This window comes from Dipodomys spectabilis, unplaced genomic scaffold (assembly GCF_019054845.1).
Source record: "Dipodomys spectabilis isolate Male_0828 unplaced genomic scaffold, ASM1905484v1 ptg000188l, whole genome shotgun sequence".
In the NCBI taxonomy this organism is placed as follows: domain Eukaryota; kingdom Metazoa; phylum Chordata; class Mammalia; order Rodentia; family Heteromyidae; genus Dipodomys; species Dipodomys spectabilis.
Window position 1 is genome coordinate 2,869,069 of NW_024870865.1, and position 14,299 is coordinate 2,883,367.

Genomic DNA, 14,299 nt, shown 5'->3' on the forward strand with positions numbered 1-14,299 from the left:
GCCTGGGGATGCCTTCCTTCTAGAGGGAAACCTCACCGACCTTCACTGGGCGCGGGGACCGAGTGTCGTAACTGCGTGCGTGCCTGTGGGTTCGTCCCGGGCTCGCAGGCGGCTGGGCGGGTCCGGGCCGGGCTGGACTCCAGAGCCTACAGAACTTTCTGGCAAATACTAGGCACTCTGAACGTTACGGAACGACTGAAAACTAATTTCCATGCTTCTTCACATTCGTTTATCATCACACTCATTTACTACTTAGGGTCCACTATGGGGACGCGCAGACATTTAATCCGAGAATAACGAGGATGCACACACGTGATGGCAAGGTTACCACCGCCGACTCCGGACCGCACGGCGACGCACGCGCGTGCCACGTCCCGCCCTCTCGCCCACGCCAGTGCCCCATCGACCGGCTCAATCCCTTCTGCTTTGGTCTGGGCCGCTGAGCGAGAGCGAGGGCACTTGGGAGAGAGCTCGTCCCGCGGCGGTTGATTAGTTAGGCCTCCGAAAGATGGCGTCCTCGGAGCAGGCTGAGCAGCCGAACCAGGTACGGGGAGTTGAACGGCCCCGCGGCGGCGGCGTCCCCAGCTGGAGGGGGCGCTCGGCGGGCTGAGGGGACCCCGAGCGCTCGGAGCCGCGGGGTCCCGGTTGCTGTCCCCGCCCGGGCCCCGCCCCTCTCCCGGTCCCCTCGGCGCGGCCCTTCCTCCGGCGGCCCCTCGGTGGCGGGACTCGGGGGGGGGCTCGGCCGCGCCCCCGCCCCGCTCCGGCCGGCCCCCCGCGCCCCCTCGAGCTGGTGGGGACGGTGGCGGGGCCCCCCGCTTTGAGGAGAGGCGGCGGGCGGGCGGCTCGGTCGTCCCGGCGGGCCCTCGGGGTGGGCCCGGCTCCTCAGGGCCCGGGGCCGGGCGGCCGGGTCGCGACCCGCGGGGTCTCGGGGTCCCCCCCGCCCCCCGCCTCAGCTCCGCGAGCGGCCCGCCGCCAGCCTCTCCGGCGTTCGTCCCCGTGGCGCCGCCCTCGCCAAAGTTGGAGGGTCCGGCGTGGACTCGGACCGCTCGGGGCTCCGGGGACGGCCCGGGCTCCGGGGCAGGAGCCGCGCCCGGCCCCGGGCTGGGGCCTCCCGAGCCCCTCCGGCGCTTCGCCTGCCGCTTCGGCCAAATCCTGCCCCAGGGAGGTCCGGTGCTGACGCCGGGGCTTGAACCCAGATCCGCGTGAGTCCACCTAGTCAGACACCCACGTTTCAGTTGAGTTAGGATTAGACCTAGAGAGTAGTAATCTAGTCAATGAAAGTTCAGCCCGGGCCGTCAGCGTGCACCCAGCATCTCCCCAAGCACCTTAAAGAGCTTTAGCGGTTTACTTCCCTTCCCTCCTCGGCCTGGGACTGCTGCTTAATGATTCTTACCGTCTGTCTCCTTCGTGATGAATCTGTTACAGGAATCGCACTTTAAGGAGTTGGAACGCTTAAAGGTGTCCTCCAGCTTCTGTGAGCAATTCAGGAAGATGTCAGCACTGTACAGCAACACCAGGGGTTCTGGAGATTGGGGTGTCTGAGAAGAGAGAGTCCTCTTTCTTGCCTGATCCCTCTTAGGTTGTTGCAATGCCCAGGCTCCTCAGGGTCGGGCTTTCTCTGAACTGTTCTGTTAGGAATGCCTTAGGCTGGTGTTCAAGGGTGGTTGGTGTGTTCTCAGTTCTTGATTCCTGTAGGATTCCTGGGTTTCACCAGTGCTGTGCGGGCTGCTGAAAGTCTTGCCCCATTGTCGTGCTCCAGGGATTCCTTCGGTTCTGGAAGTTGCGTTTGATTTTTCAGCCCTGCTTCCCCTTTACCCTCCCTTCCAAGCTGATAAAGTTGAGATTGCACCAGAATGCTCTGGCAGCATGGAGAAAACTTATACCCCTCTAGTTACGAAGCAGAGTCTGGGACTCTGGATCCTTCTGTCTCAGCATTCTCAGTATAGGGATGACAGATGTGCATGGCTGAACCAGGATAATTTGCATCTAAATGATGCAGTTATCTTTGGCAGTTGCCTATTTCATTTTCAAGTCCTTACCAACCTGATTATTTTTCATTTTTCCAGTCAAAGGTGGGTGGGATTGAAAGAGCCGTTTGGATAATTCCTTGAACCTGGTTGGTATGTGAAAAGAGTTGCATTGGGTTGGATCTGTGGAGCTGAGCCAGAATTCTGTCTCTCCCAAACAGTTTGGTAGTTGGCCCTGTGATATCGGCCTCTGTTCCCAGATGATGATAGGTGAACAATTGTCTTTCTTTGAGAGACAGTGTAGAGTTAGGATTCTAGTACAGGCTCTCAGGCAAGGCCCTCTGGCTTGGAATCCTAGCCTTATACTTACTAACAGTGTGATCTTGGATAGGTTACTTAATTTTTTTTTTTTTGGTCCAGTACTGGGGCTTGAACTTAGGGCCTTGAGTGCCTTCTCTTGGCCTTTTAGTTTAGGTTGGTGTGCTATCATTTAAGCCACACCTCCACTTGTTTTTTTGTTTTTTGTTTTGCTGGTTAATTGTAGATTAGTCTCAGAGACTTTCCTATGTAAAAGTATAAATATGTGGGGCTAGGAATGTGGCTTAGTGATAGAGTACTTGCTTTGCATGTATGAAGCCCTGGGTTCGATTCCTCAGTACCACATAAACAAAAAAAGCTGGAAGTGGCACCGTGGTTCAAGTGGTAGAGTGCTAGCCTTGAGCACAACGAGGCTCAGGGACAGTGTCAAGGCCCTGAGTTCAAGCTCTGGACTGGCAAAAAAAAATTTATATATATATATAAAATATGTGTATTTTTTACAGATCTCTGAAAATATCATCCTAGAATATTTCTTTCATAAAAGTAACATTATTCTCCATAACTACTATACCATTATCATGCATAAAGGTTTTTTTTGTGTTTGTTTTTTGCATCATCCTAGAATATTTCTTTCATAAAGTAACATTATTCTCCATAACTACTATACCATTATCATACATAAAGGTTTTTTTTGTGTTTGTTTTTTTGCATATCCTGGGGATTGAACTCAGGGCCTAGGTATTGTCCCTGAACTTCTTTTGCTCAAGGCTAGCACTCTACCACTTGAGCCACAGCACAGCACCACTTCTGGCTTTTTCTGTTTATGTGGTACTGAGGAATCGAACCTAGGGCTTCATGTGTGCTAGGCAAGCATTCTACCACTAGCCACATTCCCAGCCCATATATGAAGTTTAATACTGATAAAGTATGTTATTTAATATATATTCTACATTGTAATTTATTCCAAATTTTAATTCAGGGTTCAGTCAAGAAACAGATACTATTGGTTTTTCTCTTTAGTTTGTTTTAATCTAGATTTCCCCCCCCACTGAGTGCTGATGGTTCACATCTGTAATCCTAGCTATTTAGAAGGCTGAGAGCTGAGGATTGTGGATCAGAAACAGCCAGGGCAGGAAAGTCTATGAGATTCTCCAACTTACCACCAAAGTGGAGCTAGAGTGGAGTTGTGGTTCAAATAGTAGAGCACTAGCCTTGAGCAAAAATTTTGCTCAGGAACCAACATTAAGACCCTGAGTTCCGGAAGTGGCGCTGTAGCTCAAGTGGTAGAGCGCTCACCTTGAGCTGAAGAGCTGAGGGACAGCGCCAGGCCCAGAGTTCAAGCCCCACGACCGACCAAAAAAAAAAAAAAAAAAGAAAAACAAGACCCTGAGTCCCAAAGCCCCGGGACCACCACAATTTTTTCCCCTAAACTTCTTACTGTAGTTTGTACATATATTGGAGAGTACACAAACCGTGTATACAGCTTGGGGCATTTTCACAAAGTAAATAAGTATCTTTAATCAATAAGCAGATCAAGAGATCAGACTGGTTCTGAGTGTTGAGATGCATACCTGTAACCTCAGACCTAGGAGGCAGAGGCTGGAGGATAGTGAATTGGAGGCTAACGTAGGCCATGTAAGTAAGTTGCAGGTCAGCCCAAGCTCTGTAGGGAAACCCCCCCACCCTCTCTCTTGCCCTTGCCCTCGCTTCACGTGCACACGCTCTACCACTTGAGCCACAGTGCCACTTTCAGCTTTATCTGTTTATGTGGTGCTGAGGAATTGAACCCAGGGCCTCATGCATGTGAGACAAGAACTCTACCGCTGAGCCACATTACCAGCCCCAGAAACCCTGTCTTGAAAGAAAGAGAGAGAAAGAAAAAGGGAGGAAGAAGAGAGAGAAAGGAAAGAAGGAAGGAAGAGAGAGAGAAAAAAAAAGAAAAAGGAAGAAAGAAGAGAAAAAAGAAATCAGGCATTTTACTAGTATGCACAAAGCCTTGGGTTCTCTCTAGCACCACAAGAAATAATCAAATATTCCAATACTTCAACACACCCCCTCCTATTTCCATATCTTTCCTCTCAGTATCCTAACCCCCTAAAGGCTGATCTTATCTTGACTCAGTTTATCCCACTTTAATTTGATCTGTTTGTGGACTTTATGTAATGTGTGTCTGGCTTTTTTGTTGTGGTGATGGTGGTAGTGGTCAAAGGGCTTGAACTCAGCCAGGGTGCTGTCCCTGAGCTTTTTTTTTTTTTTTTTTTTTGTCAGTCTTGGCGCTTAACTCTGGGCCTGGGCATGGTGGGTCCCTGAGCTTCTTTTGCTCAAGGCTAGGTAGCACTCTACCATTTTAGTCACAGGACCATTTCTGACTTTTTTGTGTTTATGTGGTACTGAGGAATTGAACCCAGGGCTTCATGCATGCTAGGCAAGCACTATACCACTAAGCCACCTTCCGAGCCCCAGTAACACACATTTATTATCTCATATTTCATAGTTTCTGTGGCTTAAGAGTCTGGACACAGGGTAGCTGAGTCTCACCACGTACAGGCAAGGCTTGGGGGTTGGGGGTGGGGGTGGGGGTTGTGGTCTCATAGAGGGCTCAACAGGGCAATGGTTGGCTTCCTAGCTGATTCCTAGAGTTGAGTTCTTCATGGATTAGGGATGCTGTCAGCTAAAGGCCAGACTCAGTTTTTGGTCACATGGGACTTCCCATGTGCTTCTCAAAACCACTTGCTCCTCAAAGCCAAAATAGATACTGCAATCAGGTATCATGCCCATGTTGATGTAATTATATACATCCTGTTAACTATTCTACATGATCACAGATCTGCTAGGGAGAATCTGGGGAAGGGAATGATGTAAAGGTACCAGTTCTGATTTTCTGGTAGTTAATTGGAGATAAGAATCTCATAGACTTTCCTGCTGGGGCTGGCTTCAAACTGTGGTTCTCAAATCTTAGCCTTCTGAGTAAGTAGGGTTAAAGGTGTGAGCCACCAGTGCCAGCTGTCCCTGAGCTTTTTTCTTTTTTTTTCGGTCGTAGCGCCTGAACTCTGGGCCTGGGCACTGTCCCTCAGCTCTTCAGCTCAAGGCAAGTGCTCTACCATTTGAGCCACAGCGCCACTTCTGGCTTTTTCTGCTTATGTGGTGCTGAGGAATGGAACCCAGGGCCTCAAGCATGTAAGGCAAGCACTCTACCACTGAGCTACCTTCCTAGCCCCTCCCTGAGCTTTTGTGTTCAAGGCTAGTGCTTTACCCCTTGAGCCACAGCTCCACTTCTGACTTATTTTACAACAGTTTATTGGAGATAAGAGTCTCAAGAACTTTTTTGCTTTGGTTGTTTTCAAACCATGATCCTCAGATCTCAGCCTCTGTAGTAGTTAGGATTATATGTGAGCCCCCAGTGCTTGGCTATATATTTTGTGTTTTGAGGTAGGCCTCACTAACTTTGCCTAAGCTGGCTGTACCACTTGAGCCATACCTCTGGCCTTACTTTTTTTGGTTGGTCGTGGGGCTTGAACTCTGGGCCCGGGGGCTGTCCCTGTGCTCTTCAGCTCAAGGCTAGCGCTCTACCACTAGAGCCAATAGCACCACTTCTGCCTTTTTCTGCTTATGTGGTGCTGAGGAATCGAACCCAGGGCCTCATGCATGCAAGGCAAGCGCTCTACCACTGAGCCACCTTCCCAGCCCTTTGTAAAAATTTTTTTATATTATTTATTTATTTTTTATTGTGAAAATACTGTACAGAGGGGTTACAATTACATGGGCAAGATCCTTTTTTCAAATTTTAAGGCAAGATCTCACTATGTAGTCCAGAACGGCCTTGAAATAGCACTCCTTCTGCTTAGCCTTTTAAATTCTGTGATTACAGCCCGTGCCACCATGCCTGGCTGGATTTTGTGATCTTTAAAGAAAATTGACCTTTGTTCTTATGTGACTTAGATTTTTTTTTTTTTTTTTTTCGTTGGTTGTGGGGCTTGAACTCTGGGCTTGGGCAGCGTCCCTGCACTCTTCAGTTCAAGGCCAGTGCTCTACCACTTGAGCCACAGCACCACTTCTGGTTTTCTAGTGTTTTTTTTTTTTTTTTTTTTTTTTTTGAGATAAGAGTTCTCATGGACCTTCCTGCCCAGGTTGGCTTTGAACTGCTATCCTCAGATCTCAGCCTCCTGAGTAGCTAGGATTACAGGTGTGAGCCACCGGCTCCCGGCTGTGGCTTAGATTCTTTCAAGTCCTGCTTTTAAACTTTGCTAGGGTGATCCAGGGTAACATTTACTCTAGGGATAGTTTGACTCCTTATTAGGGTCCTTGAATGAGTAAGGAAGATACTCTACCTTGATCTGCCTGGGACCTATGACCCTTGTGGCTTTGGGAACTGTTCAGCTCAGGCTTCTCATTGCTTTTTTCCTCCTCGTGGAATCTCACTCTATGCATGTTCAAATCTAAGTATCCAGCTTCAAGGGAGCAAAGCAGATTTCTAGAACTTTCTTTGTACGTAGCTCTTCCTCAGGGGAATTCTGTTCTGCAACTTTCACCTGCCTTAGCCTTTCTGACCTCTGACCTCTGACCTCTGACTCAGTGAGATGGCCAGGATCTGTTGGGGGTGGCTGCCTCCCTCTTATTGGTCTAAACTATCCTCCTGTCTTGGCAAGCAGCCAGAGTGAATCTTGGGCTCAGGTCATCTGTCCTGTTGGGTCGGGGCTCATGGCACCATGCTTCATGCTGTCCAGTGGCTGCAAGCAGGGGTTGGCTTCAGTAATGTGCTTAGTTTTCACATTGCTTTCACTGGGAGAGTGCATTTACTACCCACTACACGGCAGCCAGGAGCAGTGAGTCCGCCATTGATTTTGCACAGAGACATGACATGTTATGGTATTCATTACTTCTTCTGGTCAGTGCCTCACCTCATAGCAAGAATAGGGGACCCCTTGTCTCAGGCACAACCTGTCTACCACTATGGTCCTTTTTTGGTGGGTGAGGGAGGGCTATTTATTTAATTATCTGTGGTATAGGATGAACCAGAGCCGAGCACTTTCCAGATGTTGGTGGCTTCAAAATTTTACTTTTTTTTTTTTTTTAAGCAGTAACGGGATTTGAAGTTACAGCCTTGTGTTTGCTAGGCAGGTGCTCTTTCACTTGAGCCATGGCCCTAACTGTTTTTTGATTTGGTTATTTTTGAGATAGAGTTTTATATTTTTTGCCTGAATTTGCTTAAACTTTGATCCTCCTATTTATGCTTCCTATGTAGTTAAGATGACCAACAGGTACCACTGTGCTCAGCCTTTTGAAAAATTGAGACAGGGTCTCTTGACCTTTATGCTTGGATGGCTTTATACTACAGTCCTCCTGATGTCTACCTCCGGAGTAGCTAGGGTTGTAGGAGTGAGCCACTGTGTTCTTTCCTTCTTCTTCTTCTTCTTCCTCCCTCCCTCTTCCTCTTAATCTTCTTGTCTTCCTTCCTTTTCTTTCTCTCCCTCTTCCCCTCTTCTTTCTCCTTCTCTTCCTTTTCTTCTTCCTTTTCCCTTCCTTCCTTCCTTCCTTCTTTCCTTCTTCCCTCCTTCCCTCCCTTACTTCCTTTTTTCCTTCCTTTCCTTCCCTCCCTCTTTCCCCCCTCCCTTCCCCTTCCTTCCTTCCTTCCTTCCTTCCTTCCTTCCTTCCTTCCTTCCTTCCTTCCTTCCTTCCTTCCTTCCCCTCTTTCTTTCTTTCTTTCTCTCTCTCTCTTTCTTTCGTTTTCTCTTTCTCTCATTCTCTCTTTCTTTCTTTCTCTTTTTCTCTATCTCTTTCTTTCTCTCTTTCTTTCATTCTTTTGTCAGTTGTGGGGCTTGAACTCAGGGCCTGGGTGTTGTCCTTGAGCTTTTTTACTCAAGGCTAGTGCTCTACCACTTTGAGCCACAAAGCCATTTCTGGTTTTCTGGTAGTTAATTGGAGATAGGAGTCTCATGAACTTTCCTTAGATCACAGCCTCCTGAGTAGCTAGGATTACAGGTGTGAGCTACCAGTGCCCAGCTCCTCTTGTTGGGATCTGTTGGGCTGGATGCTGGACTTGACCATTTAACGGTATGATGTAGGAGCATATTGTGAAATGGTGGGTTTGACTGCACACCAACGGACCGGCTGAGCTGCTGGATCCAGCTTTGCCACCTTTTGAGCCAGTATGTGGAGTTACACGTTGAGACACGAGTGTGTCCTTTCTTATAATGAAGCAAGATGGCCAGGACTTCTTCCCAAGTCCTGTGTGTGTTTTGGTGGGGCAGTTTCTCCCTGGGTACGCTGCAGCCCATCATCGGCTTGACTTTAGATGCTAGTGACCTTCAGAGACACACTTCTGAAAGGCCCTGGGAGAGAGCCTGCCCTTTGGACTAGAACTATTGGGCCACATCATTACATTGAGTAGGTGCTGGTGCCTCATTCCTGTAATACTAGATATTCAGAAGACTGAAGTCTGAGGATAGAAGTTTGAAACTATCCCTGGCAGAAAAGTCCATGAGACTCTTATCTCCAATTAACTTCCAAAAAGCTGGAAATGGAACTGAGGCTCAAGTGGTAAAGTGCCAGCCTTGAGCAAAAATGCTAAGTAAGTCTGGTGCCAGTGGCTTATATCTTATCTCCAATTAACCACCCAAAAACCAGAAGTAAAGCTGTGATTCCAGATGGTAAAGTGCTAGTCCTTGAGTGGAAAAAGCTAAGGGATGGCACCTAGGACCTGAGTTCAAGCCCCAGGATTGGCTCACTTGTATGTGAGTATGTTCTCTCTGTCTGTCTCTTTGTCTCTGTCTCTTCTCTCTCTCTCAAACATACACTCCTCTCCCCATCTCCCAAAAAGGAACTAGTCATGTTTGTGTGACATCCCAGGGAAAGACTGGTCCTCTGCTTAGTTCCTTTGTTTCAGTAGTTTCAACAAAAAAATTTTCAAGGCAGATTGTGAGGGTATATACCTGTAATTCCAGCTGAAGCAGGATAGTGCATTTGAGGCCAGCCTGGGTTATACTTATATTTACTGAGTGCCAGAGATATTCTGTCTTGGTTGCTGAGGGTACAGACTTCAATAAGATGGTACATTAACTGTCTGCAAAAAGCTTAAAGTCCAGTGGGAAACCTGTGTGTGGTGGCTCATACCTATAATCTGAGCTATTTGGAAGCAGAGAGAAGAGGATGGCTGTTAGAAGCCACCTTGGGCAAATAAAATTGAGTGGGGGAAAAAAACAGAAACAAAAAAGCAGGTAAGACCCTACATCAAAGCAGAACATGGTAAAGTACATCTGTGAATCCCAGCCTTGTGAGAGCCATACATAGAGGAAAGTTCATCATGAACTGGAAAATCATCTAGAATGTAGTTAGATTGGTGCAAACTGATAACCTTTTTTTTAAAAAAAAAATTGTTATTTTGAAGGTGATATACAAAGGGATTACAATCATGAGTCAGGTAATTTTCCTTTCATACTCGCACCCAGTTTTTCTCTCCCATCTTCACCCACTAGTTGTGTAGTTCACTTTCATCAATGTCCAGTGAGCTCCACTGCTGCACTTCTCACCATTTTTCCCTTGAGTTCTTTGCCCTTCCAGAAGATATACACATCATACATAAAGAAAAGATAGAATCATCAAAAAATAAAAATTAAAAAAATCTCGTTTCCTTATCTTTGAGATTGTTTCTATATCTATCTATAGATATCTATACATATTATTTTATATAAACATAAAGAGGCACATAGGGATTGGGCCTTTATGTTTCTCTCCTAAGAGTATCTTCTTTTGGTCTCACTGTGTGTGAATGTCTAGAATCCTATATAATTTATCTGTTCTAGTGCATTTTAGATTTGATTTCTGCATATCAGAGTAAACATGCTTTATTTGTCTTTCTGAGCTTGGCTTACCTCATGATTTGTTCTGGTTCCATCCATTTCCCTACAAATGCCATAATTCTATTCTTCCTAATGGCTGTGTAAAACTCCATTGTGTATAGGCACACATGTTTTGGATCTACATATCTGTTGTGGGGCTGTATCATGGCTATTGTGAATAGTGTGATGGTAAACATATGGAAACTCTTTTGATTGGTCTGGAAAAAACTGACTGTTGGCACAGTTTGAGAATGCTAGCTCCTGCTTAGTGCCTTGGAGCTTGGAGCTTGGAGCATGGGTCTGGTATGTCCAGGTCCCAAAGGCTCTGGGAAGCTAGGCCTTGAGGAATTTGGAGGAATTGGAGGGTGCTGCTGTTTCAGTTCCGTTGTGCAGGTGGCATCTGCAGCATTGCTTATTACATGCTTCACTTGCCCTGAAGATTTGAGGATGCAGTGTGTCTAAAGTGGCCACCACAGGCTCAGATTCAGAAGGACAGTGAGGCTTTATTTCCTTTTTTTTTTGTTGGTCATGGAGCTTGAACTCGGCCTGGGCACTTTCCCTGTGCTCTTCAGCTCAAGGCTAGTGCTCTACTGCTTGAGCCACAGTGCCACTTCCAGTTTTCTGGTGGTTTATTGGAGATAAGAGTCTCACGGATTTTCCTGCCCAGGCTGGCTTTGAACCGTGATTCAGATCTCAGCCTCCTGAGTAGCTAGGATTACAGGCGTGAGCCACAGGCTCCAGGCTCTTTCCTGTTTTTAAGAGAGAGGGTGTGTGTGTGTGTGTGTGTGTGTGTGTGTGTGTGTGTGTGTGTGTGTGTGTGTGTGTGTGTGTGTGTGTGTGTGTGTGTGTGTGTGTGTGTGTGTGTGTGTGTGTGTGTGTGTGTGTGTGTGTGTGTGTGTGTGTGTGTGTGTGTGTGTTGTTTAGCTTTTTTGCTCAAGGCTGAATACTCTTAACACTTGAGCTATAGTTCCTCTTCTGGCATTTTCTGGTTTATCAGTAATGAGAATCTCTCGGGCTTTTCTGCTCAAGCTGGCTTTGAACTGTGATCTTCAAATCTGAGCCTCTCAAATAGCTACAAAGACAAGTGTGAGCCACCAGTGCCTGGCAGCTTAATTTTTGTTTTTAATAGGACACATTTACATGACACACTATTTAGAAAGATGTGAAAGGTTATGTGATGACACAGACCTACTTGGCATAGTACGCTGTTCAAACTTTGTCCCTTTGGCAAATATTAACTATGGAAGAGATGAACTGATTTTTCTTTCTTTCTGGCATCGGGAACTGAATGCTTGTGAATGGTAGACACATGCGGACTGCATCTGTATGAATTCAAAGCTGGTTGTATCCCAGAAGGACACCTGAGCCTTCCTCAGTACTTTTTTTTTTTTTTTGGGTCCGGTCGTGGGGCCTGAACTCTGGGCCTGGGCGCTGTCCCTCAGCTCTTCAGCTCAAGGCTAGCGCTCTACCACTTGAGCCACAGCACCACTTTCTGGCTTTTTTCTTTTTGCTTATGTGGTGCTGAGGAATCGAACCCAGGGCCTCATGCATGCAAGGCAAGCACTCTACCACTGAGCCACCTCACTACTTAACTTTGTCTGGTCAAATAGCCTACATTGCTATTTTGAGGGTTGACTAGAGCTGCCTATAATGCATTGGGATCTCTAAACAAAAGTGATTATTTCAGCCAGCTCCTGGTGCCTCATGCCTGTAATCCTAAATACTCCAGGTAGCTAAGACCTGAGGATCAAGGTTCAAAGCCAGCCTGGGTAGGAAAGTCCGTGAGATTCTTTTTTTTTTTTTTTTTTTGGTCATGGAGCTTGAACTCTGGGCCTGAGCACTGTCCCTCATCTTTTCAGCTTAAGGCTAGCACTCTACCAGTTGAACCACAACACCACTTCCAGTTTTCTGGTGGTTTATTGGAGATGAAGAGTTTCATAGCCTTTCCTGCCCAGGCTGGCTTTGAACCATGATCCTCAGATCTCAGCCTCCTCAGTAGCTAGGATTATAGGCATGAACCACTGGTGCATGGCTCCGTGAGACTCTTATCTCCAGTTAACCACCAGAAAACCAGAAGTGGTGCTGTGGCTCAAGTGTAGAGCACTATCCTTGAGCTGAAGAGCTGAGGGACAGCACCCAGGCCCAGAGTTTCAGCCCCACGACTGACCAAAAAAAAAAAAAAAAGTGATTATTTTGATGAACAGGATTTGCACCATGGGCAAATTATCTCATCTCCCTTGCCTCAGAAGCAGCAGTATTTTGAGCTCTCACTTTGAGAATAAACAAAGACCTAAATATATGTTGGCCCTCAGAGGTAGTATCTGCCATGTGGATTACAGGAAGCCCTCAGGACTACAGTGAACTTTACCCCGTACACTAAGTGTTATGAGTGAGGCCCTTGTTTTGTTCTTTGTGCTCATTCATTCACGCAGCAAATATTTATAGAAGGCCTGGTCTGTGCCTGTCTCTCCTAGACTCCCTGCATACGATAAGCAAACATAATTTCTGCCATGTGGTTAGGATGACCCATCATTCAGATGGTCATACAAGTGTAGAATTGTGGTTCTGCTCAATTGTTTTATTTGCTTACTTATTTATAAATTTTTTGTGTCAATACTGAGGCATAAATTCAGGGCCTCACATTTTTACTTAGCTTTTTTGATCAAGGGGTTGGTGTTCTCCAGTCAAGCTGCAACTCCACTTCCAGCTTTTTGGTGGTTAATTGGACAGTCTCAGGGACTTTCTTGCCCATGCTGGCTTAGAACCTCTCTCTCTCTCTAGTTCTCATCCTCCTGAGTAGCATGGATTGCAGGTGTGAGCTACTCATGCCTGGCAACCATGTGTCTCTTGTGGATAAAGGTGGCCATGTGAGAGCTTAGGTATGGTCAGAGATGAGAGGACTCGAAGGCCACACTGAGGACTTCTTCCTGTCTTCTCAAAGCAGTGAGAAAGAAACCCTTCATGACTGACAGGGTAGATGAGTGGACCAGGAAGGAGATGATCTAGTTGTCTTTTGGGAATGATAGTTTATGTTGTGGAAATGTATTGGAAGTGAGCCAGCATAGATGTGGACAAGCTCATTAGAAGACTGTTGCCATGGTCTAAGCAAGAGATTTTGGAAACTTGGATCAACGAGTAGAGTTAATAGAAGAGGCGTGATGAAGCTGGCCACCTGTGACTCAGGCCTATATCTCGCTACCCAGGAGGCAGACATCCAGAGGATCCCTGAAGCCAGCATGGGCAGTAAGTCTGTGAGGCCAACTCCAAAATAATCAGCAAAAAGCAAGACTGGAGGTGTTGCTCTAGTGGTAGAGCACCAGTGAAGCAAGTTTGAGGTCCTGAGTTCAAACTTCAGTGTTGTGCTGAGTGCTGGTGACAAGCCAGGTGTGAGGGGATCTCTGGGAGCTTTCTATGAATGGGATTCTTTTCTCTTCCTCCTTCTGCCCTTTGTCCTGGGGTCCTCCCACGGCCATCTGAACTGTCTGAGGGGTGTATGGAGGCTGGAGGCTGGCTCCTGGGACATTCACATTAGTTGCATTTGTCTGGGTATTATCTGCAGATAATTGGCAATTGAGTTAAACAGTAACAGTAATATGCAGCTCACTCAAGCTGCTTGCTTTTTTCTTTTTTTTTTTTTGGGTCCGGTCGTGGGGCCTGAACTCTGGGCTGGGCGCTATCCCTCAGCTCTTCAGCTCAAGGCTAGCACTCTACCACTTGAGCCACAGCGCCACTTCTGGCTTTTTTCTTTTTGCTTATGTGGTGCTGGGAATCGAACCCAGGGCCTCAGGCATGCAAGGCAAGCGCTCTACCACTGAGCCACCTTCCCAGCCCCTTGCTTTTTTCTTTGTCTCCTTGTCTTCCTCCTCATTTTGCAGTACTGGAGATCAAACCCAGGGCGCTGTGAATGCAAGCATAATACTACTAAGTCTTTGGATTTCAGAGTCAGGGTCTTAGTAGCCGAAGCTGGCCTCAAACTCTGGATCTTCCTGCCTCAGCCTTCCAAGTGCTGGGCTTATAGATGTGTGCCACCATACTTGGCATGTTTTTTTTTTTTTTTTGGTTCAGTCGTGGGGCCTGAACTCTGGGCCTGGGCACTGTCCCTCAGCCCTTCAGCTCAAGGCTAGCACTCTACCACTTGAGCCACAGTGCCACTTCTGGCTTTTTTTTTTTCTTCTGCTT

At 47.0% G+C, this 14,299-nt stretch overlaps 1 protein-coding gene across 1 annotated transcript in view; it reads left to right on the forward strand.

The window, feature by feature from the left end:
- Positions 1–437: 437 nt before the first annotated feature.
- Pex14 (peroxisomal biogenesis factor 14) overlaps positions 438–14,299 on the forward strand; it is a 149,785-nt gene continuing 135,923 nt past the window's right edge. The window contains exon 1 of the mRNA XM_042695683.1: positions 438–544. Within this exon, the coding sequence (XP_042551617.1) occupies positions 509–544 (36 nt within the window). The 5' untranslated portion in view covers positions 438–508. The remainder of the gene's footprint in view (positions 545–14,299) is intronic.